We start from the raw sequence: 27685 nt of genomic DNA on the forward strand, positions 1-27685 counted from the left end.
ATATAAAGTGAAGAAAGGTTGTGAAATAAAGGAAAGTACTTAAATAAATAAATTCCTGTGTTTTTCACATATATTTTGAGTTAATCATAAGTTTTTAAGATAAATCCAAAGTATTTTATAGTGAATTTTAAAATTTTTCTATAATTTTTAAATGAAATTATTCCCTTAAAATTGCTGTAAGTAAAGAAGCGGCCAACTTTATATTTATTTAATTAAGATATTTCAGTTTAATGATTTTGATTACTAGAAACATCATTTATAAGTCGAACTTGTATTTCTCTAAGAAATTATGGTCTAAAAAATAGAGCACTTTGATAAGCTATTTTTTTCATTTTTGAAATTAAGTTTATTATCTAAAGCCACTTTTTTTTCCATACCTCTTATTGAGCATGTCTATCTATATCTAATAAATTATTTCTTTTTTTAAATCCCCTTTGTTTCACTCCTATTTTATTTTCCTCTTTCATATTAAATGCACTTGTATAATTAATAGTCTTATGTTGATAGTTTTTTCTATTCACAGGGAAGGCGCTTGCTACATTCTGTTTTTGATTAAAAATAGATTGAACAGCTGCTACATTTCGCTTATTTTAAGAATAGACTGACTCATTAAATTTGCTTATTTCATTACACATTTCAGTATTCTCATAGTTTGTTATATTTAAATTTTACTCAAAAGTTTTATATTAAGTAGTATATTAGTTATTCATAAAAGATTAATCCATGCTACCTTTTTTAAATAAATAAAAGTTTTAAAAATTATAATAGCTTATTTACTCAAGTTAATTCAAAACAAAAAATGCTAATATAACGTATTTGTTTATTTTGATTCTAATTTCATATCATTTTAAGTATAAAATCTAACAACTTAATTAATATTTATTTTAGCTTACAAAATGATTGAAAAATAAATTTGTTTTAAAGTAAAAAGCTTTACCATTTTTTTAATTTTCACTCTAAAAGTAACAAATCTCACTTTTGCTTTCATTATGCTTGTTTTCTTTCTAATTTTTGCAGACATTTACTTGAAGCTAAGATGGAAACTGTGTTAGAGATTATGATTAGTCTCCTAAACTTTAGTTCTACTATTATAATTAAAGGAGCTTAAATTAATAAAATGAAGTTTATTAGTCTAAATCTGCAGATAAAGAGGGTTTATCAAATAAATTAAACTAATTTAAATGATTTATTTTATCCTTCATTAAAGAAAAACCAGCACTTTGGTATGTTCAAATTATCTTTAAAAATTTTAAAAAGTATATTTATTTTATTTATTTGTTTGTTTGTTTTGTTGTTATTTATTGATAAACAATTGATAGTGAAAAAGCACCTTTTTTTAATTAATTAAATCAATCATTCTACTCATTCATTCTTAATAAAATTTTTTTTAGAAACTAAGCTTAAAATGAGAAAACATAGTTTCTAAGAAAACATAAAATATTGCTTCTACTTTTGTTCCCATTTTAATATATATATTATGCTTAGTAAAATATAAGCTTAATTTCATGAAATTATGCCTTAAAAACTCAGTACAAAATTACTCATTTAGGCATCAAACTGTTAATAATTGTAATAATAATTGAACGCTAACATTTTTAATGAAATTAATGAACCTATTACGAGTAAAATAGCATTCTTTCAATATTAAAGCCACTTTTATAAACAAAGGTTTCAATTATATCTAAGTCTATTATTTAAAAGAAAAAAGATATTATTAAATTATTTTAAAACCTAATTTAATTTATAATAGAAAATATTTTATTAAAATAAATAATTCTCATATTTTAATCAATTTATTAGATTTATTTGCTATTATTTATTTTTATATTAATTTACTTTAGAGTTATTTACTTATTTAATTAACATTTTGATTCAAGTCCTTACAAAATTAATTGATTGGAAAAGATAAACGAAGCTAGTCTCCCTTTTAATATTTACAATGAACAATCTAAAATTAATGTGAAGAGGAATTTACATAGATTGAAGGATATGATTAAAAATGTTTTATTTCGAAAAATGGTAAAATAATTTCTTTAAGATAAAAGATCTAGCTTTATTTAGAGGATATATGAGGTTGTATTTCTAGTAATTAATTTATTTTAGTAAATTTAATTTTTAAATTTTTTGATATTTAATTAGCTCCAAGATATTTTGTTCATAAATAAAAAAATAATAATAAAATTTCTATGTTTTAGGTTAAATTATCCGGCTTTCTTTCAATACTAAAGCGCTTTTTATAAAAAAAGATATAAATTTTATCTAAATCTATTATTTAAAAGAAAAAAACATTTTTAAATCAATTAATTTATATCCTTATTTAATTGAAAATAGTATAAGTTTTATTAAAATAAATATTTCGCTAATGATAAACAATTTATTGGATTTATTTGCTATTATTTACTTTGGAGTTATCTACTCATAAAATTAATATTTTTATTTAATTAAGCCTTTTTAATTAATTAATCAAAGAAGAGAAACTGAGTTAAAGAAAATAATAAATTTTATTTTAATTTGTTTATAAAGTTAAGAAAACTTTTTTTGTTAAGTGTTAAACTAAATATTCTTATTTAAATCATATAATTAAAAATAACAAATCAAAAATGTAAAATAAATATAACAATCTTAATTAATTTAATTCTGATTTAATAAATAAGTCAAAATAATTTGTGAGAAAAAAAAATTTTATCATTAAACAATGTTTTATGTTTAATTTTAATTTAATTTTTATTTATGACAGTCTAATAATTTCCTTCAGGAAAATAAAATTAATATTTTCTCATCTTATCGATTTCATGCATAAAATTTTATTGTGCTAATCCAAGTAATTATTTAGAGCTACCTTTACTGATTTGTTGATTACTATTTGAGTTTTTGTTAATAAAGCTCAATGTCTTTGATTTTATTGGGTTTTAAATAAAACCTGTTCTTTATTTTGTTGATTGCAAAATACTCTTCACTTTATGGTATTCTTAATTAACTGAGTGTGCTAAATTTGGTTTATTTTTTTCATTGTTTAATATTTCCTTAATTATACTTTATATATCGTTATCAATCTAGATGCAATTTTAACAATTCTAAATGGGGCAATTTAGAGGTTAATGATTGGCTAACCTTTTAATTAATTTATTTTTTTAATTTTTAAAAATAGCTACTTGATAAAAATAAAAAATAATAATTTTTTGATAAATTAAAAATAAATAATTAGAAATGAGAATGTTTACTGTAGAAGAAAATCTATATTATTTAAGATCTACATATTTTATATCTTACTAGCATATCTATGTGCCTATGAAGATTATGTTTAACATCTTTCTAACTTTTAGTAAGTTTATATTTTTGTTTAACCTTTAAGCATAAAATATTCTTTAATTAAAAATTTCTGAAAGTAAATAAATTATTTACTTATGATATTATTTAGTTATTCGTAATCTTGAGCGTTTGATAGGTTTTACTCACTAGATTTTAATTTTTTTTAGCTTTTATTTTTTTTATTGTTTGCTTGATTATTTTAGTTTTCTTCTAAAATTATGCTTTCTTAATCATAAAATAATTTACTTGGTATAATACCACTAATTATATTTTGTTTGTTGAGTGAATTACAAGAATTTATTTCTCCTTAATCAAGTTAATTTTGAAATTCTTTTTAAATTAAAAAACTACATTTTCTCTCACACAATTAATGCAATTAATCGTCAATTATTGATCCTTTTTTTTTCAATTCACCTACTTTTTACTCAATTAACAATTAAGTTCCATCTTTTTATTACTTTAATTCCATTGAACTCACATCATCCTCTTCACTTTGATCTTCATCTTCTTCGTCAACTTCAGAATCAGATTCTTCACTTAAATCCCAAAAAGAAAAACATTGAATATTTTATAAGTAAAATTAATCAGCAGATTTTTATACTTTTATCTAATTTATTACTGCGTTTAATGTTTTTTCATTTTTATTTCGCTAATAATTTTTAATTTTTGTATCGCATTCTTATAAATATTTCCTCAATATCTGTGATTTCTTACCTTCGTAGAATAGATAAGGACATTGTTCAATAGTATGATTTTTTTATAAACAAGAGTAGCAGTAAGCATAAACTTTTTAAAATTTGCTTTGAAATCTAACTTCATCTCTAGCATAACAAAATTTTTAATACTCTATATCATATTTTTTTAATATTTCCATAAAATTAGAGTAACTTAGTTATAAAATAGAAGAAACACCCACACTTTTATATTTAATTGTACTATTTTGATCTCCAAATATGAATTTAACTAATCCAAAATGTTGTCCATATCTGAATTTCTTTTTTTAAAATAAATATAATTTAAATAGAAAAAGACCTAACTTAAAAAAAGATTTTACTTAAATCTCCTTTATTTTAGTTTTCGAATCTTATTAACAATACTCTAAAATAGATCCATCATTAACAAAATAAATAAAAGTTTCATTTTCTTCCTCTTATTAATTAATGATTATTTAATCAGGGCATAAAATCCATTCTTTCATTTATAGAGCTAATTCACTGAAAACTTATTCATTTAATATTTCTTTAAAAATTGGTACTTTTTTTAGCATTTTTATGTATACATCTTGCTGTATTTCTTTTTATAAGTACAATGATAGCGAAGAGAGCGATTTTATAGAACAGGAATAGTCACAATATTAATCGCTGTATAAATGCTACAAATACTTTTTTGCCCTACATTGAAGTGTTAATTAAACATCATTTTACCTAAAGTATTTATTTATTTTAGCCAATTCTTATAGGTAGAGATCTCTCTTTTACTTAATGTCATATAAAATATTTCCTATAATTAAAAATATTACTTTCTATAAAAATTAAGTTCTTATCTAATTAATACAACATATTAAATCGTGGTAAGCAAGTTTAAAAATTTTTATTTTTTTAATTAAATTTTTAAATTTTAACCTCAGTCAGCTCTTCAATTAAAAATTAAAAAACATTTAAAATTTAGAGGTTATAAAGTATATTGAATTTAATATAAAGAAAAAAAATAAATATTTATCAGAAAAAATTAAGTAAATACAAATCAAAAGAAATATAAGATAATTATTTTAAAAAGAAATATATTTTTATTAGAATTTACCTATAGAATTAATTGCATAACCAAACATTCCACAAGAAAAAAAAGCAATAAAAATCATCAGAAATTTTTCTAAGTGACTTTATGCAGTGAAATCACCATACCCTATGGTTGTCATAGTAACAATAGCATAATAAAAAATTTAGATATATCTACTAGATACTGATTCTACTTAAAAATTATAAAATACAATCCAACCTTTATTCTACTAAAGCTATAGAAGTCCTACATAATTCCAAAGACAAGTAAAGAGATGAGCAAAGTATATAACTTAAGCTAATAAATACAGCAAAGAAATTATTCCTTTATATTAATTTGATAAATAAATAAACAAAATATATTATACTTTTATTTTAACTTACCAAATACTTTCGTTTTTAAGAGAAATTATTCTCTGAATATTTCTATAATTCTAAATGGTTAAAAAATCCTTAGAAAGAATAGGAAATAGAGTCCTTCTAGGTTAAAGAGCTATGAATTTAGGCTAAGTATACTAACTATATCAGTGAAAAATGATGAGTTTAGATAATTAGAAAATATTTGTATGTGCTACTCGATAAAAGTACCTTATTCAGTTGATAGAGTGTTGAATTTTACAAAAATATCAATGCTAAAGATAATATTACAGAAATAAGAAATATAATATCTTAAGAATTCTCCTCTAGCTATCTGAAAGCCATATTCAAAGGGAATGTAAACAAATAGAGTTAACGAAGCAAAAAAAATGACTGCTTCCCACAGGATATATAGAGAGGATAAATTATGAAATAATGGAAAGTAACTAAAGAAATATATTCCAAAATTTTTTAATTAAATTGTTAATTGGTTGTAGGATTTTATAAAAAATCCAAAGTATTTTATGATGAATTTTAAAAATTTTCTATATGTTTTAAAAGACATAATTCCTTTAAAATTGTTGTAGGTAAATAAGCGACCTAAATGATTTTTATTTATTTAAAAAAATTCTATTTAAGTATTTTAATTGCTTGATAAATCATTTATTAGTCTAATTTAAACTTCTCTCAAATTCTAAGGTCTAAAAAACAAAGAACTTTGAAATGCTATCCTTTTCATATTTGACACCAATGCAAGTATTTAAAGCCACTTTTTTCTCCATACATCTTTTTAGGTATTATTATCTATTTCCAATAGATTAATTCTTTTTCTATGATTTCTTTACTTTGAATTTGCCTTATTTTATTCCTTTATATCAAAAGAACTTCCAGAATTAAAAGTTCTATTTTAAGCATTTTTATTCTTAATAGTGTTTTTAAAATTTTGAGAAGGTAAGCTGCACTATATTTCTTTCAAATTTGGTTGCATTAAATTTTGCTTTGTTTAGTAAGAATCCTATCCATTTGTTTTAGAAACATCTTTAAATATATCATAATTTGTATCATGACACTTTTAGCTTTACTCACTTTACTTAAATAATAAGTCCTACTAATTATTCGAAAAAGAGTGATCTGTTCCAACTATTACAAAGTAAAATTTATAAATATGAGGTTTAAATTGAATAAACTATTATTTTAATAAAAATCTAACTCACTTTAAAAGTAATTATGAAATAATTAATGAAGAATCCATTTCATAATTGTGATATTTTATGAATTAGAAGTATATTCAATATTCTCTTTAATAATGTTGTAAAAATAATTTTTTAAGTACCATTTTTTTACTCGTCACTCTATAAATTACAAACATCACTTTTATAATCATTTTAGATACTATTATGCTAAATTATTTCCAGATTATTAATTATTTATGAGGGAAACTGCATTAGCGACTGTGATTAGTCTCCTAAAATTTAGTTCTACTATTACATCTAAAGTATTTTAAATTAATACTACATTATAGACTTCTCATAATTAGTACCATAAGAGCTATAATCAGATAAATTAACCTAATTTTCATTGGTTATATTATTATCTCTCATATTAAATAATAGTATTGTTTAACTTTTTAACTATAAAACTTATAATAGGTAATATGAACTTTTATTTACTATGCTTTGTTTTTTTAATTAAGAGTTATATTGAAAAGTAATATATATCAATCAATAACTTAAACTATTTATTATTTTTCTTAGAATTTTAATTTACATAAAGATTAATTAAGAAAATATGTTTTGAAAATCAATTAAATAAATGTTTGGTTTCTTTTTCTTAAAATAAAGTAAAAAATATATTAAAAAATGTGTTTGAAATAAAGAGCATCACTTTAATAGATCAATAAATGCTTATTTTTTTGTCAAATTACAACATTTAAATAAATTATTAACAGGTAACTATTTTACTAAAAATAATGAACTCTTATTGTATAAAGGTTTTTATCACATTAATAAAATTGATATATTATTTTAATGACTTATTAATTATTAATTATCAAAATATATAAACAATTTTTCTAAATTTATTCTATTTATTCAAAGATTATTAGAAGAGTTTTTTATTATGTTTTTTCAATCTTTTTTGAAGGCATATTTTTATTTTTGTAAAAATATTAAAGTTAAAATTCCATTTTTTTACTTTATTTAGATACTTATTCATATCAAAAAAAATTATCAACGCAGTAAATATGGTAAAACATATTTTATGGGTTGTCTTAATTAATGAGTAATTTATTTTTAATTAGCATTGAATAAAATAGAATTTTTGATTGTTTATTCTTTATATATAATAAATATTAACTTACAAACATTTACTTAAAAATAATTACAATAACAAAAATATAATTTTATCATAAAATAAATAATTTTTAGTGAGTCTAAAACTATTTATTTAAAAATTAAAGTAAATTATTGATTACCTTCAAAATTAGTTTTATTTCTTATTGTAGAGTTTAAAAAAAATGAATAGATAATTGTTAACTATTTTTATGGCTCAACTTTTTTTTTTTTTAGTTGATTTTACTGTCATTTATTTTTATTTTAAACTGAATCATCCTCTTCTTCATAGCTAGAGTAACTATCATAGCAATTAGTACATTCATAATAATCAAAAAGGAAACTAAATTCTACTAATTGAGTAATTTTACTGATTTATTAATATAAATTTGCATTTGCAAATATACCTATCGGATTTTATCTATTTAAATTTATTCAAAATTAAAAAACATTAAGAATGAATGATTGATAATATGTTTTATGTTTGCTAATAAAAAACAAATTAAAATTCATTTATTTTAATTATTATCTCCAAAATTTTTAGCATTTTAATAAAATAAATACTAAATAAAATATTTACTGAAGATTGAGTTCTAAAAGTTTTAAATTCTAACATTATCTCACAACCTCAGCTAGTTCTATAACTGGTTAACATTTAATATCATTATTACTTTTTATTATAAATAATTGTTTTAATTTCTTAAAAATATATTTAATATAAAATATTTATCTATTATATTTGAAGTGTTTATTTATTTCGCTAAAATTCATAAGAATTCTTTCTCATTATATCCTAAAAAAATATCATCAATTTTTATTTGTTACAAAAAAAAAATAAAATTTCATTAAACAAATACTTTTGATAAAGCTAGAATCTATCTTAAATAGCTTTAATTGTAAAAATAGTTTTATTTATAGTATAAAAAATTTACTATAAATATATTATTAATGCTTTTATATTAAATTTATATGATTGATTTTTTTATATATTAATTTAGGATTTCTATTTTTATCACTTTCAATAAAAGTTTTAATATTTGTTTCTCAAAATTATGAAATTTAATTACTTAATCTATAAAATTTACCTTAGATTGAGTTTTAAACTGGAGAGGTTATTAAGTTTTGCTAAAGCCAATATCATTTTGGAAAGTTAAGGGCAATTTAGAATATTTTCCCTATAATTAGATAATAGTTTTTTATTAAGAGAATAAAATAAAACTTAAAATTTGAAACCAAAGTAGCATTAAAATAGTACTATTCAGCTCAGAAAAAAAATTATTATTCTAAAAAATTAATAGTTAATTTTAGCATCTTATATATATTAAAATGTTTTCTGCCTTCAATTAAATTGTTGAAAAAATAATTAATGCTTACTTTAAAGATGTCCAGATTATGGAGATTAGAATAAAGCTCAAAAGAAGAAAATAACGCTGATGAGAATTTGTCATTTAAATTTAGTTTACTTTTTATATAAAACAGTTTCGTATCATTTAATTAATGAATAAAATAAAAAATTAAAAGAATTTAAATTAAGATTTTGTTAAATTTTAGATAATTCAAAAATTACATAAGACGTAAAGATAGATCCTAAAGATGAGTACATTTTTCTAAAGTTTACATCAACTCTTAAACAGCTTTGTTTTCAAGTTTATTAAGGCTTTTCATAAAATTAGAAAGTAAAATCCCTTGAGAAAAAAGATAAAAAATAAACAAAATTATTTATTAATTGATAAAAATGATTTTATTTTACCAATTAAATATAAGTTGTGTCCTCTCTTTTGATTATTTTTCTGGTTTATATTAAAATGAAAAAAATAAATATTAACTTACCTTAAATCAAGATTCAATTTTTAGATATTTTTAAAATTAGCGCCTTTTAATCCTAATTATGATACATTCTATCCTTCAGCGTTATTACTTTATATAATTTTAAGTATAAAAATAAACAGTTAAATCTATTACTAAAAGCTTAAAAATAAGTTATTTATTTGTAATTGTGTATTATTTTATTTTTTATACTTATTTGTTAACTTATTAATTTTAAATTTAAGTAAAAAAGTTAACTAATTACCACAAAATGATTTTTAAATCTTGTAGATTAGTACAAGGAGAAAAGTTTGATACTAATTTAGCCGCGGGATTTTTAAGCAAGTTGTTTTTGTAAAATCCTAAATTGAGAGTTGACAAGTTAGTGCATTTTGCTAATAGCATAGAGAAGTTGAACGCTCCAAATTAATTAATATTGTTATCACTTTTATTAAAATAAATTAAGAACATAGATTAGATTAACAACAATATTAAATAAAAAATTAACTTAAAAATTTGAATTATCATTACCTTAATCCTATTACTAAAGATGAAATACTAGTTTTTGCTAAAATAGAGCCTAAATTCGTTATTCCTTAATCGCCTAATTTGTTGTAGCTTTTAGATAGGCAATAATTTATGAAATTATTAAAATAATAAAATATGATATTTTATTAATTCATTTTAATATTATTTTTTTAAGAAAAATTAATAAATTTATAAAGAAAATATTTAAAAGATTAAATTACTTTAATAACAATTATAGTTTCGAAAGATTAGAAGATTTAGATTAATCAAATTTTATTCCAGCCGCAAAGTTATTATTTAGTTAATTTTCACTTTTTTAAAACATATTTGAATTAAATTTAAATAAAATATTTATTTTTTTAAAATAATTTAATTTTTATTAAAAAAGATAAATAAAGATAAAAAGCAGAAAATTTTGTTACTCTAAAGCAAGTGTCAAATGATAGAGTTAAGGGCATTATAGTAAATTCATAAATAAAAGTGAACTACCCTAATCACCAATTTTATTTTTCCTTTAAATATTTTTCAATCAAAAAATTCAAATTTAAAACAGATTTAATTGATAAATAAGCTAAATTTAAAACTAAATGTTCACTTGAAGTATAAATACTTTTTCATATAATAATTTGCTTTGCTTTATTTTTATTTGGTTATTTCAATTTAAAGTTTATGAAAAAAATAGTAATTACTTTAAAACTAGCTTTAACCTTGTCATATTTACTAATTTTAATAAATTAGTCCCTAATTCTAAAACACCTTTATCAGTAATGTTATTGTTACTTTATTAGTTGAAAAATTAATAATAATAAATAAAGTTATGTTTATTTTTTTTTTTTTTAAGGTAAAGAAAATAAATAGTAAAATAAAAATTTTAATTAAGTAATTTTTGAGAAATAAATAATCAAAATAAGATAAAAGTATTCAAGAATAACAGTAAGTATTTTATATAAAAAATGATAAATATATAATAAGCTCTATAAGAAATATTCAGTTTTTGCTTTTAACAACTAAAATAAAATAATAATTATTAAAATTAAGAAATTTTGAGTAATTAATAATCAAAATAAGATAAAACGATTCAATAATAGTGAGCATTTTTGATGAAAACATGACGAATAAACTTTGAATAGTAAAGGCTAACACATAATTTATTTAGTTAAATTTCGAAAATTCTAATTAAAAGAAATATGGTTTTGTGAGACTAATTATTTTTATCTGCAAATCTTACCTTATAAATTTAATAGTAATTTTGATTTAAAAAAATCATGTCTTTAAATGCTCTAAGAAATACTTTTTTCTGTTTTTACTTTTAACAACTTTAATAGTGCTAATAGTGCTTCTAATATGAAAATAGCCTTTCTTGTCAAGTTTAATAAAATAATTATCCAAATTAAGAAATTTTGAGAAATGAATGAATAACAAAATAAGATAAAAAGATTTATATAATAACAGTGAGCATTTTTGATGAAAACATAATAATGAATAAACTTTGAATAGTGAAGGCTAATTACAAATACTTAATTATATACATAATTTATTAAGGTAAATTTTGATTATTTTAATTAAAAGATAGTAAGAAGGGTGGGTAACTTGCTTGCTGAATTAATGAAATGATAAATAAAAATAATTTATTTATTTATTTGTTTATTTTTTATTTATTTATTTATCTTTTCAATACTAGCTTATAAGATTAAAAAATATACAAAGTCAATTTTGAATCTTCAAAAAGGTTTGCCAATATTCTTAGTTATTAATAAGTTAAAGATCTTAAAATTAATCAAGATATTTATTGTAAGGAAAAGTTTACTTTTTTAGTAATGATAGGACTGAAGATTTTCAAGGCTTAAAATCCTTAATTTTCTTCAAAGTCTTGTTAAAAAATAAAAGTGCCATTGTCTGTAGAAGTTGGAGAATTGCCTTGAACACTAATTTAACCAAACATAGAAAGCTTTTTTTAATTATTTTTTATTTTTGGTATTTTTTCAGTATTATTTGTAACATTGTTGCTATTATTATTAAATTATGTTATTACTCTTTATGTTTCTTTAGTCCCTTTATCTGTTCTATCGTTTTCATAGATAGGAACTAAAGTATTGTCATTACTATTATCTTTATTATTTATTGATATTTATTAGCAGCGAGTAGTTAGTCCATTATTTTTTGTTTGTTCTGGGCTTTTTGATGTGGTTGCAGCTCCATTAATGATAGTCGTTTCGTTAATATCAGCAGAGTCCCTTAGATTCGTACATGCAGCGACAATAACATATAAAATTTAAAATGAAAGAATATAAGTATAAATTGCAGATGAGACCTAAGAAATACGAATTTGAGTATTAATAGCACTTGATTGATTCGGTGATAAATCTAAATATTTATAATACATGTAAAAAAATCCAAAGCATTCTGCTAGGCGATGTAGAGCGCTTAGAACAACTATCTAAGGATTAATTACGTATGAAGAGTTTTTCATAAAAAGCAATTTATGTTTTTGCACAGCTATGTTTGAAGGATACCTCAAATAAATGCAATTTATAAATAGATGTCCTGATCCAACAAAGCTATCTAAGACAGGAAGTCTTTTTATTATCAAATTATATAGAAGCTACAATACTGTTATTGAAAATCCTATTATAAGGAACTTTTATATAAAAATAGAAATTAGGCTAAAGCTTGTGATAATTTATTTTTTTAAAATTAAAACGATCAATTTAAATTAAAATTTTTGTTAGAAAATATGTTTTTTTTTTTTTTACCGTTATAAAGAAATCTATAATTGTTTAAGTAGTTTAATAATGATAGTCCCCATCATCTTTTTAAACTAGGAACAGAACAGAATAAAAAGCCGATCTAGAATATACTTCAATAGTATAATGAAATAAATCCTCTGGACATGTGTCTTCTCTCATGAAAAACTGTGGGTTATATAATCCTACATTCAGAGAAGTGGCTGCTATTGATAGCTAGTATATAATGTCTAAATTATTGCTCTAAAGACCATAAAATGATAATAAATAAATGCATACAACACTAAGTATTCTTCCCTATTATATAGTATTTTTAATAATTAGACAATTTAGATTGATTTTTTAAAAAATAAATCTATCAAAATATTTGTTGAGCAATTTATTTTTAAGCAAGAGTGTAAATTAAGGCATTCAAATTTTAATATCATTCATAAAATACGAAAGTAATAAAAATTAATGAGAGCTAGTTAAAAGCATAATAATCTCCTAGCTTAATTATCGATATTAACTGGAAATTTGTTTAAATTTTAATAAGAAAATGCCTATAAAAATGCAAAAAAAGTAGTATATTCAAAATATGTACTTGAAAAAATGAAGAACTGGTTGCGGAAGAGTATATTTCGTTAGAAATTTAATTATTTAATGAGTTTCTACGTGTGTAAATTAAGGAAAAGTGCTCTAAAAAAAATAACTTCAGAAATAATGAGAATTTAGGACTATGAATTTTGTCTAGGTCTTGATTGATAAAGCCATAGAATCCTTATAACATATAAAGAACGAATATAGTCACGCCATAATATAGATATTTATTATTTTGCTAAAGCAAATCAACCATAGTTATTACTATAGTTACAGTACTGAAAACGTAGAAAAACATCTCTATAAAGCTTAAAATTTAGTTTGAATACTAATTTAGATTTGCAACATTCGAGATACTAGGAGCCCTCCTTTTCATATTTGATATTTATATTTTGAAATACTAATTTAATAATCAATAAATGACTCGCTTTCTTTCCTTAACTTTCCTCTAAATTTTTAAGTTATTTGTAATTATTGCAATTTTAATTTTAAACAATCTTTGAAGATTATCCCCTTCCTTTTATAATTTATGGATAAGTATTTTTACTCTAAGTATTTGCTCCTATTAAGTGTAATACTTTCTTTCTTCCTTATTTCTAAAATCTTTCGCAACTTTTTTTTTCAAAATGAGCCAAAAATGAACTTACTTTCAAAAATCTGTTCAATTTTTGTCAGCTAATGGTTTTATATTTTAATTAATTTTCTTTGTTTGTTTGTTTGATTGATTAATCAAAACTTATTAAAATAAATGAAAACTTTTTTGAAAGTTAATTAAATTTCTTATTCATCTTAATTATTAACTAATTATTTTCCTAACTAATTGTGTGTGTGTTTATATATATTTATTTATGGCTTATTTGACCTAAAAATATCATAATATGCTATAATATTAATCAATAACATTATTTACATATTTACACTTTCTTAAAACTAAGAATAATCCTTATATATAAATAGAATCTTTATGCTTTTTGCACAGTTTTAACAACTTTTGTAAACTAAATTAAATATTTTTATGATGATTGTATAGTTTTGATAATTCTAGCTTTTAATTTTTCTATAGTTATTTGAGTTTAGAAATTAGGTTATGTAAATAATAAAACTAGTTTTATTTTTGAATTCAGTTTCTATTGAAAAATATTTAAAATACAATGTTAGGAAACATAAAGATATATAATTTAGATGTAATGCTTAATTTTGACTTATAGAAATAGCTAAAATCTCACATTCTAAAAATTAATTTAAGCTTATAATACTAACAATTAAGCAGTAATCTCACAAAAAAAAATTTAATTTAAATAAAAGAATAGTAAGTAAAACATGTGATATATATAATTAATTTATCTAAGAATATTTTTCTTTGCTTTTTATTAGAGATAAAAGTGAGTAAAAATCACAAACAAAAAAACGACTTTGTTTAAAGAATTAAAGTAGTAGTAGAAATCTATTCAAATAACGCTGATTTAAAAAATTTAAATTAAATTATTTTCCATTTTTGCAAATTATTTTACATATTATTTTTTGGAATTTAGAGACCATATAAACATACATATACTTAATTATTTCTAGATTATAATTTTATTAAAAAAAAGCTTATGTATATTACTTGATTTATTTTTAAAATACTCATTTCTAATTTTTAATCAGAAATTTTTATATTTTAAGTGTTAAATTGCTATTATTTATTTTAAGTAATTTTCAGATTATAAAAATGAACAATATCCCAGCAGACAGATGTGAGTAAAAATCGCTTGATGAACAAGGGAAAAGTGATATTGATGAAGAAAACAACTAAAAAAATCTTTATAATTAAATCAGTGGCCTTGAAGCATAATTTTTATAATACGATCGCAATGATAATTTTAATGAAAGATATGAAGAAGAAGAAAAAACGATTACAAATAATAATGAGTTCTCAAATACATATTAATTAGAAACAAAGAAAGATGAAACAATAGATTCTAATTCAATCATTGATGGTTCATCAAATACCTCCTCCTCTTAAATTTGGAATGGAAGTAGAGTTTAAGATGGATTAGAATAAATTTACACAAATAAAAAAATGATGAAAAGAGACTCTCTAAAGTAGCAAGTATTAAATAATTAGCACTAATTTAGTAGAAGATAAAGCTTTAATCCACATTAATCAATGCTTAATTATTCATAATTTTGCCCAAAAAGAAGCAGCCTTTTAGGAAACTCTTTTCCTTTACAAATCACAAGCTAAGAGTAATTTTCAAGTCAATTTTCTAACCAAAAAACTATGCAAACTTAAAGCAGAACAAATCTATAAATTAATGGGGTCAAAAATCATAAATTTGAAGAATAAAATCAAGCTATTTCTAGCATTAGCACAAGCATTTAGAATTTTTAAAATTTAGAGAGCAGCGTTTCTCTAAGTCGCTCTAAAAAAGTTATTAAAATTTCTAAAGATAAAATAGAAGCAAGAGTTAAGCAGTAACTTTTACAAGCTTAAACTCTTGGCAGTATTTCTAGCACAAATTCATTTGACGATTCTCCTATTACAAGAATAAATAAGGGAAGTACAAAGTTGCACTTAATACAAAATCATCAACAATAAAAGGGAACATTTAAAAGCCAATAGCTGCTATTTCTCCCACTTTCAAATATAAATGATCCAAAAAGAATTTCGATATGTCTTCATGAGGATATGGCTGAAGAATACAATAAATTTATGATGATGAATAATCCAAATTAGCCTTCTTAAATTTCTTAAATTAAATCTAAAAATCAAAACACTCTCTCTGAAGCTAGTATTTGTGGTAACACTGTTTTTGAAGAAAATGAAGATGTTCTATCAGGAGTTATAAATAGCTCAGATTAAGAATAAACACAATACACAATCACTGAAAATAACATAACAGAATAAAGTGATTCTTCAAATTCTTCTTCTTAAATTAATACACCTTCTCCTATTGAAATAAAGACTACTAAGCAAAGGGTACATTAGTTTTACACAGAACAGTGCTTGGATAAAGCTTAAAGGAAAAAATAAATAACAAATTAACATGGTTCATCTTTTAAAAATAAATACATGAGCAAAACAATACCTGTAATGACAATAAAATTTATTTATTTAGCTTTTTAAATGTCAAAATTTATTTAACTGAACTTATTTATTTTCTTTTTAAATTAAGAGCATTGATGACTACGAAGAAAATGAAGAGGAAATTAAGTTCAACGAAACAGTTTTGCTTAAAACTGAAAAGTAAATAATAAATCCAAGTGATAAAAGTGATAAGAAAGAAAAGAAGTCAAATGAAACTAAAAGAATTTCAAAAGATGAATATTCATCAAATTAAACAAACAAGAAATAGTTTATTTAGGATCAGACTGAGTATATGTATAGAAGCAATAATAAAATAGAAAAGCCTGAACCAAATAAAAATCATAGCAATTAAGCAGCTGCAAAATAAATAGATTCTAGGATTAATACAAAAAACCACAACAGTAATGTGAAAGTTGTAGAAAATCACAATGGATATGGTTTTAATCCAAATTAAAAAGTAAATATAGAAGATTATAATATAGGATTGGTTTATGGCGGAGACTTGAAGAGACAGGAAAACAAAGAAAAAATATGTAATATTCTATTGAGTAAGTAATATAGCGATCTTCTAGAAATAGGAAGTGGGTCGTATGGACTTGTTTTGAGAGCTACAACACCAGAAGGATATATCAGAGCTCTTAAAATACATTATGGAATTACTTAAGATGAATCTGCGTAAATTTATAAATAACAAAAAGAAATTTAATGGTTTTTTTCATATAATAAAATAAGTTTCCTAGATAGACTTAATACTTTAACTGCAAATAGCATAATGGCTTATAATACATTTAAATTTAGAGACACGGTTAGCAAGAAATAGATAGAAGTTATAGAAATGGAGCTTGCAGATGGTTCTCTAAAGAATCAAGTGTATGCAGATGAATCAGAAATCAGTGATGAAAAGTATCGGTAAATATGTATTTAACTTATTGTAAATGTGCTCTCAATGCATAATATGTGCGTAGTGCATAGGGATTTGAAGCTAGATAATATTTTAGTTAGTAACGGGAATTACTTTTTAGCGGATTTTGGTATATCTGAAGAAATAGGCAGTCATTAGTTAACTTAAAATTTTATTCCTGGAACTGATTGCTTTTCAATAAAGCAAAATATAGCAGGAACATAGCTTTACTTTTCTCCTATAATAAGGGATGCCCATTCAGCTTAGCCGAAAAAATACATTATCGAGCACGATCCCTTCAAATCAGACCTATATACAGTAGGTCTAATTTTACTAGAAATTGAGCTAGTAAGATAAAAGTATTAAAGACATTAGATACAACAGATTCTCAGAGACAAGCATTAGGCTTATAAATATGCTCTCAAAATGAATATAAACAAGTATTTAATAAAAGATAATTACTACATCCTAAAAAACCGTCTCTATAAGCCAATAAACATATTAGCAGAGCTTCTTTAAATTGAAGAAATTAATCGAATCTCTTCTATAAAGCTTTGTCTTATTTGTCAGTTAGATAAAATTATCTTAAGCAACATCATAGTCCCTCATCATAAGATTTTTCCTCCTATTATTGAATTAAAGTAAGATAATACTTGCATTATTAACTATACTATAAAGCTACTTATTTATGAAGGTAAACTAAAAAATTATTTCTCAAATAAATCATTTAATACTTATTTAACTAAGGGTCATATATTAAGATGGAAGATGGGAGAATTCTACGACACGGAGAAGGTAGATTTTTTGATATTTGAGTTTTTCAACGATTAAAGGATTTATTTAAATATAATTTTGATAATAAAAGGGTCTTTGTATAAACTAATTGAGGGAGAAAGAGAGGTTATCAAAGCTTTAGTTTATGAGGGATAATGGGATAATGATCTTCCTCATGGTTATGGTGTATTTTATTTTTTTTAGAATGATTGGGTGTATGAAGGTTAGTTTAGAAATGGATAATTTTTTGGAGAAGGAAGCATAAAATTTATAGACTGGGTTGTTTATAAAGGAACATGGTATAATTTTCTTCTTGAAGATTTTCTAATACCTGTAATTCCGACTGATTCTGATTTATTCTTGCAAAAAGATTAGAAAAACGTAGAAGTTTTGATAAATACTCATGATAGAGAAGGATACATGAAAAGCACTGGGCTGAATGAGGTGGAACTGCAGTTTGAAATTAATACTTTTAGGTTTTACTCAAGTAATTTTATTGAGTTTAAGCAGTATTTAAAGGATAAATAAAGAGTAAAAATACTTCTAACATCTAAAAAGAGCAAGCATGACTTTTAATAAAGCTCCCGCTAATAGCTGGTGCTACTGGCTGTTAATAGGAGAAAAAAAAGAATATTTGAGGTTTACATCAAGTACTTTAAGCATGAGCTTATACTAGATGCCGTGATTTTAGAATAACTTATTTAATTACTCAATTAACCTAGCTAATTAGGAAAAAATTCTTCAGATTTTTGTAATGAAAGTAGCAACAAATTAAATATTCAAAAATAATAAATCTAAGAAACTTCTTTGATGGTATCAGAAAACAATCTTAGTGAATCTGATAGACTCTCATCATTTTAATCATCATTATCGTCAAATTACAATAGCTCAAACCAAGTTTGTTCTATTGATGATTCTGATAGCATAATTTATTTAAATTTTGATTTATTTAGTAAGGAAAGCGCAGTCTATTTTTTTGATAAAATTTCTAATAAAAATGATCCTTCGCTTTCCATTTTTAAACTAGAGTATATGAAAAATATTGGTGTTTCTGCTTAAATTGAAGAAGAAAGTCTGATTAAATTTTTACTCTCTAAGCAAGTTCAAAATCTAAAAGAATTAGATCTTTCAAGCTCGAAGGATATTTCCTCTTCCATATTTGTAGCTCTGGATCATAACATAGAGTCTTTGAAGATGCTCAACTTAAAATACGAAGCTCTATCTCAGCAAACATTTTGCTCACTTTTTAAATATCCTTTCCTAAAATAAATTGTGATTTTAGACTTTTCTTACTCTGAGTTTGATGATAAGTGCATGCTTGAACTAGTATCATGTCCTTACTTAAATAATATTTAAATCCTGATATTTTGCTTTTGCAGGAACTTAACACACAAGGGCTTAGAAATTTTCTTATAAAAGTCATCACATGAAAACTTTCCTCAACTCACTCAGTTAGATTTTGAAGGTATTTTGTCAAAGGGTTATCATAACATGAAAAATGATAAAATATTAACAAAAATTTCTTCTTAAGGAAACATACAAAACATAAATTATGAAAATATTCATTAAACAGAATAAGAGATGCTTCTTGCTTTTGATAGAAAGCATCATTTATATTCAAATAACTCCAATTTGACTATATTGGATTAAAAGCTAGTCTAATAATCAGCTGGTAGTGCTGTATCTATTGATTGTATCAATAGCTCTGTTAGGAGTTTAAATAAAGAATAATAAAATAATTTAATTAAATAAAATGCATATTTCCACTATTTTCCTTACACTACTGACAATATCCTTAAATAACTCGAGTATATATAAAAGTATAACATTCTTAGAAAAAATCTAGTTGAGCTAAACTAAAGTGATGCTCATTCTTCATTAACTTCATGCGGAAATCTCACTTCAGCCATTTAAATTTCTAACTGTGATGAAACAAATAATTAGCAACCTCAACAGCATGAAACTATCAAATAATAAATTTCTGATTAAAATATTAAATCTCAATAGCTTATAAAAGCAACCATTTAATCTAACCAAAATATCTCTTTCAATACTTAACATTAAGCCTTTCATTCATCTATTTCAAATTTGTCGTTAACAAATTTAAATAACTGCTCATCGCCCCACTCAAATAAAAACATCAACATTAATTAAAAAGTTTAATCAAAATAGTCATAATCATCTTCCTTTTTTAATTGGGTCAATAAATTGACAGACAAAAACTTATAAGCCTTCGAAAAATTTTCAAAATAAACAAAACTTTTCGGCATACAAATTTTAAGTTTTCGAGCAACAAACATAGACGATACTGTTTTGAAAAATCTAGCAAAAAACAGTAGTTTTATTTATTTAAAATTTTTAGATATTTCACAATGCTAATAAATATTAAGTGAAGGATTCGAAAGCTTAATTTAATCAAACTATTTAAAAAATTTAATTAAAATTGACATTAGCCAAACTAACATCATTAGTATAACCTCGAAAAAACCACAACAAGTATTTCTATAATCCTTAAATCTTGTTGAATGCCCAAATTTATCTCCTCAAAGCGTATTTAACTATTTATCTAACATTCAGAACTAGTAAAATATAAGGCAACTCTACATCGATAGTGATATTTTCTTTGTTGCATAAGTAAAACATATTTTTTTATTTATTTATTTGTTCATCAAATTTTTGTTATTAAATTAGATTAAGCAGTGCCTGCTAGAGTGCTAAAAGCTTTAAAATATCCATATTTTTGTCTCTTCAAATAAAGTTGATTTTTTTATACAAAATCCTTTAACTTTGCATTTATTGATTGAGAAGAAAGGATATAAATTAAATTTCTATTCTAGTAAATTATATATTCAGTCGCTTTTTGAATTAGTGAAAAGTTAAGTGATTCAATGTATCTAAATTAAGAAAGAGTAGCTAAATTAAATCTTCATAAATGGCACTAGTTATGTAGATTTAAGTAGATTTGACCATCAATCAACACCTGATTATGAACAAGATACAATCTAAATTAATAGAGCTTAAATGCTTGATATTCCTTCTAAAAATATTTCTTTTGAATAATTAAATGATGAAAATATTATTGAAGATTTAAGAAAATTGTTTAACTCAAGAAACTTTTTGCTTATTAAATAATTAGATATTTCTAGACTTAAAGTTAATAGCTATGCAGGATAGCTTCTAGCTGGCTCAAGATATACAAGATCTTTAACTTATATTGATTTAAGCTATTCTACAATAATAGACGAGGATCTTGATAAGCTAAGCAAATCTAAGTATCTTCCCTAGCTATAAGTAATCAAGTTAAACTGCTGTAAAGATATTACAGAAAAAGGAATAAATTACTTATTAAATACCCAAAACAGCTTAGAAAATTTGAAGACTATTGAAGTAAAACAGAGGCTACTCAACATATATTTACTTTACTCGTAAAACTCAGAAAAAATCCAAATAATTGCTGATTAAATACTTTTCAAATATGAGCTAAATCAACTTAGAAATCATAACAATCACCATAAAGTCTTTTAATTCGCTAAGTACTGGACGAAGATTTTTAGAGATAATATGTAAAATATAAACTCAATAGAAATATTAGGATTCGATGAGAATATAATTGACTATTTCTTGACCCATATAACAAGCAGGAATAGAGTTAAGAAAGTCATTATTGATTTCTCTAAAAAGAATCAAAAAATTCAATCTTAATCCTAAATCTAAAATATCAACTAATTTTAAAGAATTAACCATATTTTTAGTAAACTGCCAGATCTTTAAGAACTTCGTTTAGATTTCTCTGGGTAAATTAAAAATGCTTTTTTATGAATTCTTAATTTTAAAATTATTTGAAAAATTAATTAACAAAGGTGGAGTGATATGACTGATTTATCAATTAAAGAATTTTGTGAAAGTATTGTAGGACTGTAGAACTTAAAAGTTATAGATATAAACCTTTCAGAATGGGCAAAAGAAAATGAATAAATCACCGATTTATCGTGCATGTTTTTGGGTGAAATTTTTTAGAAAATCTAAAAGATAAACGTAGTAAGTTTAGATCTCTCTAAGTAAATTCATTTCTAAAAAAGATATATCTAATTAATTAATTTTGGGTGTGTTTTTGTTTAAATTTATTTATTTTTTAAAAGTTGGGGAGATGGCAATTGCAAGATTACTGATAAATCAATAGTATATTTGTAAAAAGGTATTCTTTGCACAAAGGACTATTTAACTTATCTATCTTTGAATTTGAATTCGTGGGGTTCATAGATGACTAACACTTCACTTATCAATTTGCATGATCTAGTCAGAGAACTCAATCTCTTGAGTTTTTTAAAGTTAGGTCTTTAGGAGTATATTTTAATTATTTATTTTAAAAGAAATTTCAAATAAATTATTTGATTTAGATGGGGTAAAGATAATTCCAGTATTAATGATGATGGAATAGAATCATTAGCGATTGCGATTGGTAACTCAAGATTTCTGAATTAATTAGAAATAAATTTAGCCTAGTAAGATTGTTTGTTAAAATTTTAAATTATTTACTTATTTTAATGTGATCAAAGTGCAGCGACTTTAAATAGCGGAATTGGAGATGTGAGTGTCTAGAATCTTGCAAAAAGTTTGATGAATATCAATAGTTTAAGTTCTTTGAAAATTAACCTAGGTTGGTGGATGGTCGAAATGAATCTTTTCGGTTTCAGTACAGATGTTAGTGATGAATGTATAAAAGATTTAGCAATTGCAATAGGCAAATTAAAATCACTGACAGAACTCGACTTAAACTTTGACAGGTAAGTTTTTGTTTATTTTTTAAACTTTTAAAAACTTTTATTTTTAATAAAGATGGGGTTATAAAAATAAATTTATCAAAGATGAAAGCATAATCAATTTAGCAGAAAACATTGAGAACCTATATGCTTTGAATAGTCTTTCTCTTAATTTTGATTGGTAAGTTGGTTGATTGTTTAAAGTATTTTTATTAACATCATTTAAAATAAATAGGTGGGGATTAGGTAATGAGAAAATAACTGACAAAAGTTTAGTTTAACTAGCAAATAAAGTTACTAAGCTAAGCAAGCTTACAACCTTAAGGTTATTTTTAAGTCTCGATAGGTAAAAAAACTTAATTACTCTTATATATTTATCTATTTAATTATTTAAATATAAATTTAGATGGAAAAAGATTGAAGAAAAACATATTGAATGCTTCAAAGAAAAAATAATGACATTAAAAACTTTCAATAAAAACATTACTATAGATATCAAATGAAAAAACAAAATAAATTTTCTAAAAAACTCATTAAACAAAAAATATATTAATAAATAATACATCCTTAAAATAAATTTTATTAATAAATTATTAAAATTCTTATACTTATTTATATTATGTTAATTAGTACTCACTTATTCAAAACTATGCTCTCATATCAAAAATTTAGTCTTATTTCATTAGTTAGGTTTCATGAAGTTTTTGATAAATATCAACTAATCTTCAAAATAAATCATTAAAATATGATGAATTGGATAGCATCATGATTTAATACCTGGATTAACTTTTTTTAAAATTGAAAAATATAAAATTTATGAAAAAATAAATAAAGGTGCTTCACAGCAAAATAAATTGATATATTTAATAAATTAATAGTATGTAAATTGTCCAAATACATAAAAATATTTAAACAATTTTCAAATTTTTAGGAAATTTCATTAAAGATTTCAGTAACACATTTTTTTAATGATTTAATTTTCATTTTTTATTGTTTATCGAAAAAATTTTAATTTTTGAATAATAAAAAAACTTAAAGGAAAATAAATTACTAAAATAAAATACTTTAAAATAAAATTTTAATAATATTCTACTAAATATATTTCTTACTTAAGAATTTGATAATAAATATCAAATAAAATATACAATTTTTATATTACTTAAAATGATTATTAGAGTTTATTTTAATTAATAGATTTTATATTAAATTGTTATGATGTATATGTTGTATGATTTTAAAATATAAATAATTTATTTTATATAAGTAAATAATTTTTAAATTTGTTAATAAAAGATTGAATCTGTCTTTTTAATTAGGGTTGGTTGATTTTTAGATTTTATTTTAATTCATTTGGCTCAAAAAAAAGAATGATTAATTTTATTTGATTTTAATTTTTTATTTGTAATTGTATGGTGACTAGAGTCCGCAATAGATTATAAAGGTAATTCAAAAGATTGATTTTATTCTTAATCTGGAATTAACGGACTTCTTCTGTAGTTGCTTGAATGTATTGGTGTGTAATTCTCATAATCTTAAAAGACTAAACCTATAAAAGGCTCTTATGGCGAAGGTTGTATTTTCTATCTTCCCTTTTAAAAGTTAAGGCGATCTAAACCTCTATTTAAGTTATTGATTTTTCTAATTTCCTTTTGCTGCTACTTTTCAGCTTACTATATTATTGCCTGTTTTTAAACTTCTTGAAAATCATAGCTTTTGAAAGAGCTATTATTCATAATGTTAACGCTGTCAAGCTTGATGCTATCGAAGTCAGTGTAGCACTTTTTAGCTTATAGATTAACTTCTCCTATTTTTATTTGGATGTTATTTTTTTAATTCATGTTGCAAACAGGTTTTTCATCAAATCTCTTTAACATTGTATTTTTTCTTGTAGTCTTGAAAGATATTTTTTTATCATTAGAATTTGATGACAGTAAAGAAAGTTAGTTGTAATGAAAACTTTGGTAATTAAATATTGGATTTTATGTATCTATATAGTGTTGTGTGATTGGTGGTAAATTAAAATGTTTTTCTTTTTTATCATCTTCATCTTTTCGTTTTATATTTATGTGATTCAGCTTTTTATCTTATACCAAATTTTACTAGGGAATAAAGCTAAAGCATTCTCTTAGATTTTAGAATATTTCTTTTTATCCTTCTCTTTATCAATAAATAATAAACTTAAAATCCCATTGCAATAACTAAAATTAAATACTCTTTTTTAGGCGAAGATTCTGTGTTGCTGTTTAAGATATGTTTGGCGACTTTTAAAAAAATAAAGTAATGAATGAATGAGGTTTATTGTAATAAATATTCAAATTTACCCTTTTTCTATCCAGTTAGCATTATTTTAGATTATAAAATTCTGTTGTTTGTATCAATGAGCTCATTGTTTCGAGGAGTCTAAAATCCTTTTTTCTAAATTTACCCCTTTCTATCTAAATATGAATAATTTAATATTTAAAAATACTTAATTAGATATTTACTTTCATCATTTATCTCTTGTTAAGCTTCTTCTATTGAGTCTTCGATCAATGTCTTTTTAGAGCTGTATTCCCTTAGATCAGGAGTGTATCTTTTTTTATGTTTCTTCCTCATATAAGACTCGAAATAATCAAACATGCTATTGTTAATTGATGAATTTGCCATTTTTGTACAAGTTTAATATCTACTTCTATTTTGTAATTAGATTAAATTTTGATTATAGCTTACTTATTAATTAAGGAATTTGCTTTCAATTTATTAAACCAACTCACAAAAAAGTATTTATTTCAATACCGCTAAAGTTAGTTACTTTTGCAATATTATTGTAAAACAATAGCCAATAAAAATACGTTTAGTTTTTTCCTCTTTGTGAACTGAAATTTATACGAAAATAAAGATACTTACAAGCTTTCCTAATATTTTACGATTTAATATAACCAGCAATATTATGTACTCAAATAAGAATGTTTGTAATAAATATTCTATTTCGCATAATTTTTAGTTCTTTTAATTAAAAAGATATGATTTGATTAGTTCTAATTAGTCTATTAATAATATTTATATAGCTTCTATTATATAAGAGGAAAAGTGTGGTCTGGCGATTGATTTTTTAGACTAGCTTTTTAAAACAAATTTATAACATTTTATTATAAATTTGTTTTAAAAAGCTAGTCTAAAAAATCAATCGCCAGACCACACTTTTCCTCTTATATTCTATTAAATTAAAATTATTGCTAATCAAATTCACTCTCTTTTATTTATTTATTTAAAGAACTATAAATTACAGCTATCATAAGATTTTTTATTTAATAACATACAATTGACTAAATTTTTACATCATTAATTTCTTTTTTTTAAATATTCAAAAATATTATAAAAAGTTAACAAATAATTTTAATATGTTATGATAACATGTATAATATAAATATTAAATTTATTTAAACAATTAAGACAATTAAGCAAGAATAATTTGATAGAAATAAGTTAATATTAAAATTTTTTAGTGTATTTAATAAATTTATTCAAAAATGATAAATAAATCCAATATAATTGAAAATCAAAATTCAACAATATTATTTAAACTGTATTTGGTATTATGCAATTTAAATCAATGATTTGTCCATTTTAGATAAATTAAAACTTTTTGGCACAAATTTTTTTAAAGTCAATTTTTTTGGTATTTATTTATTTTTTCGTTTTGAATGAGGTAAAGTTAGTTGATTTATTGTAATTATTAAAATTTAATTAATATAAATTGTATCTATCAATACTTTTATAAAAAAAAGTAAATTTATTTAAATTTTAGCGAATATTTACTGTTAAAAATGAATACTTTAGAAGAAAGCGTTGACCAAAGAAAAAACGATTAGCAAAATTAAAATAAGGAAGTTACTAAAAATGGTCTCTGTAAGTAATATATACACGGATAATGCTAAAGGGCTTAATGTCCTTATTCTCATGACGATAGCAAAATTAAAAGATGCACAAAATTTTAATAAAATTCTCATTGCAAATTTGGAGATTAATGTGATTTTTCTCACAAAGCTGATCCTAACAAAAGCTAAGTAAGAAGATTACTTAATATTTTATTGAATTTAATAATTATAAAAAAATTTAATTTATAGCAATAGCAAATTTGCGGTCATTTCTTATAAGGTTAGTGCAGATTCGGAGATAGTTGCTAAAATAAGCATGTCTACTTGAGATGTGTTTCCTTTGATTAAGGATTTTGTCCTCAAGGTCCTGATTGCCAATTTGTACATGTTACATTAAAATTATGCAAAGATTATGTATATGGATATTGTCCTAAGGGAAATAAGTGTGATAAGGTATAAAGAATTAATTTTTTATTTATATTCTTCTGATTTTCAAATAATTTTCTATTAAATTAGGCCCATCCAAAAGCATTTAGTCCAATAGATTTAGAGTTTTATTAGCAGCAATATTAAAGAGAATAATTAATTTAATGTCATTTATGTTAAGAAATTGGACATAAAAAAACTTAGTGCTTTTTCTCAAGAGAAATAGATCCTAATAAAACCATATTATGTGGATTATGCGAACAAAACCATAAGCTTAGTTATTACTGTGCGCAAAGAAGAGTTCCAATTTTTAATAATCAAGCAAATCAATGAATGAATGATTTTTATGTAATTTAAAATACTTCAATAAATTAATTAGCTACCAAAAATACTCACACATACACAAACAAACATACAAAAAAACAAATAAAAATTATCATGCATTTAGAAATTAATTACTCTATTTCAA

General features: G+C 22.4%; 8 protein-coding genes across 8 annotated transcripts; 2 read left to right on the top strand and 6 right to left on the bottom strand. All coding sequences in view use genetic code 6, as the record gives it.

Moving 5' to 3' along the window:
* Positions 1–64: 64 nt before the first annotated feature.
* Positions 65–4576, bottom strand: TTHERM_00396990 (hypothetical protein; the record flags this gene model as incomplete). The annotated part of the gene is made up of 7 exons (XM_001011972.2): positions 65–196; positions 245–319; positions 378–730; positions 938–1082; positions 3035–3111; positions 3271–3345; positions 3403–4576. The coding sequence occupies 7 exons, from the start codon at positions 4574–4576 to the stop codon at positions 65–67; spliced, it is 2031 nt and encodes a 676-aa protein (XP_001011972.2).
* Positions 4577–6100: 1524 nt separating this feature from the next.
* Positions 6101–7042, bottom strand: TTHERM_00396980 (hypothetical protein; the record flags this gene model as incomplete). Its single annotated transcript, XM_001011971.2, has 3 exons — positions 6101–6227; positions 6287–6581; positions 6775–7042. The coding sequence occupies 3 exons, from the start codon at positions 7040–7042 to the stop codon at positions 6101–6103; spliced, it is 690 nt and encodes a 229-aa protein (XP_001011971.2).
* A 978-nt stretch (positions 7043–8020) lies between these two features.
* TTHERM_000396968 (transmembrane protein, putative) lies at positions 8021–9219 on the bottom strand (the record flags this gene model as incomplete). The annotated part of the gene is made up of 4 exons (XM_012796486.1): positions 8021–8192; positions 8352–8441; positions 8857–8946; positions 9146–9219. The coding sequence occupies 4 exons, from the start codon at positions 9217–9219 to the stop codon at positions 8021–8023; spliced, it is 426 nt and encodes a 141-aa protein (XP_012651940.1).
* Positions 9220–9676: 457 nt separating this feature from the next.
* On the bottom strand, positions 9677–10260 carry TTHERM_000396969 (hypothetical protein; the record flags this gene model as incomplete). Its single annotated transcript, XM_012796487.1, has 2 exons — positions 9677–10022; positions 10109–10260. The coding sequence occupies 2 exons, from the start codon at positions 10258–10260 to the stop codon at positions 9677–9679; spliced, it is 498 nt and encodes a 165-aa protein (XP_012651941.1).
* A 1622-nt stretch (positions 10261–11882) lies between these two features.
* TTHERM_00396970 (transmembrane protein, putative) lies at positions 11883–13804 on the bottom strand (the record flags this gene model as incomplete). The annotated part of the gene is made up of 3 exons (XM_001011970.2): positions 11883–12743; positions 12859–13146; positions 13433–13804. 3 exons carry the CDS (start codon positions 13802–13804, stop codon positions 11883–11885), a joined length of 1521 nt encoding a protein of 506 aa, XP_001011970.2.
* A 1335-nt stretch (positions 13805–15139) lies between these two features.
* TTHERM_00396960 (kinase domain protein) lies at positions 15140–23436 on the top strand (the record flags this gene model as incomplete). The annotated part of the gene is made up of 13 exons (XM_001011969.2): positions 15140–16501; positions 16587–17173; positions 17231–18093; positions 18147–18194; positions 18265–20807; positions 20865–21967; positions 22034–22231; positions 22313–22516; positions 22571–22675; positions 22730–22957; positions 23010–23114; positions 23169–23279; positions 23340–23436. The coding sequence occupies 13 exons, from the start codon at positions 15140–15142 to the stop codon at positions 23434–23436; spliced, it is 7554 nt and encodes a 2517-aa protein (XP_001011969.2).
* An 852-nt stretch (positions 23437–24288) lies between these two features.
* On the bottom strand, positions 24289–25654 carry TTHERM_000395949 (hypothetical protein; the record flags this gene model as incomplete). Its single annotated transcript, XM_012796488.1, has 4 exons — positions 25417–25654; positions 25255–25368; positions 25146–25194; positions 24289–25090 (listed from the first exon to the last, which is right to left on the bottom strand). Exons 1-4 carry the CDS (start codon positions 25577–25579, stop codon positions 24289–24291), a joined length of 1128 nt encoding a protein of 375 aa, XP_012651942.1. The 5' UTR covers positions 25580–25654.
* Positions 25655–26673: 1019 nt separating this feature from the next.
* On the top strand, positions 26674–27549 carry TTHERM_00395950 (zinc finger C-x8-C-x5-C-x3-H type protein; the record flags this gene model as incomplete). Its single annotated transcript, XM_001011967.2, has 3 exons — positions 26674–26979; positions 27040–27243; positions 27307–27549. Exons 1-3 carry the CDS (start codon positions 26740–26742, stop codon positions 27547–27549), a joined length of 687 nt encoding a protein of 228 aa, XP_001011967.1. The 5' UTR covers positions 26674–26739.
* Positions 27550–27685: the final 136 nt, after the last annotated feature.

Source organism: Tetrahymena thermophila (assembly GCF_000189635.1).
Source record: "Tetrahymena thermophila SB210 genomic scaffold scf_8254719, whole genome shotgun sequence".
Taxonomy (NCBI): domain Eukaryota; phylum Ciliophora; class Oligohymenophorea; order Hymenostomatida; family Tetrahymenidae; genus Tetrahymena; species Tetrahymena thermophila.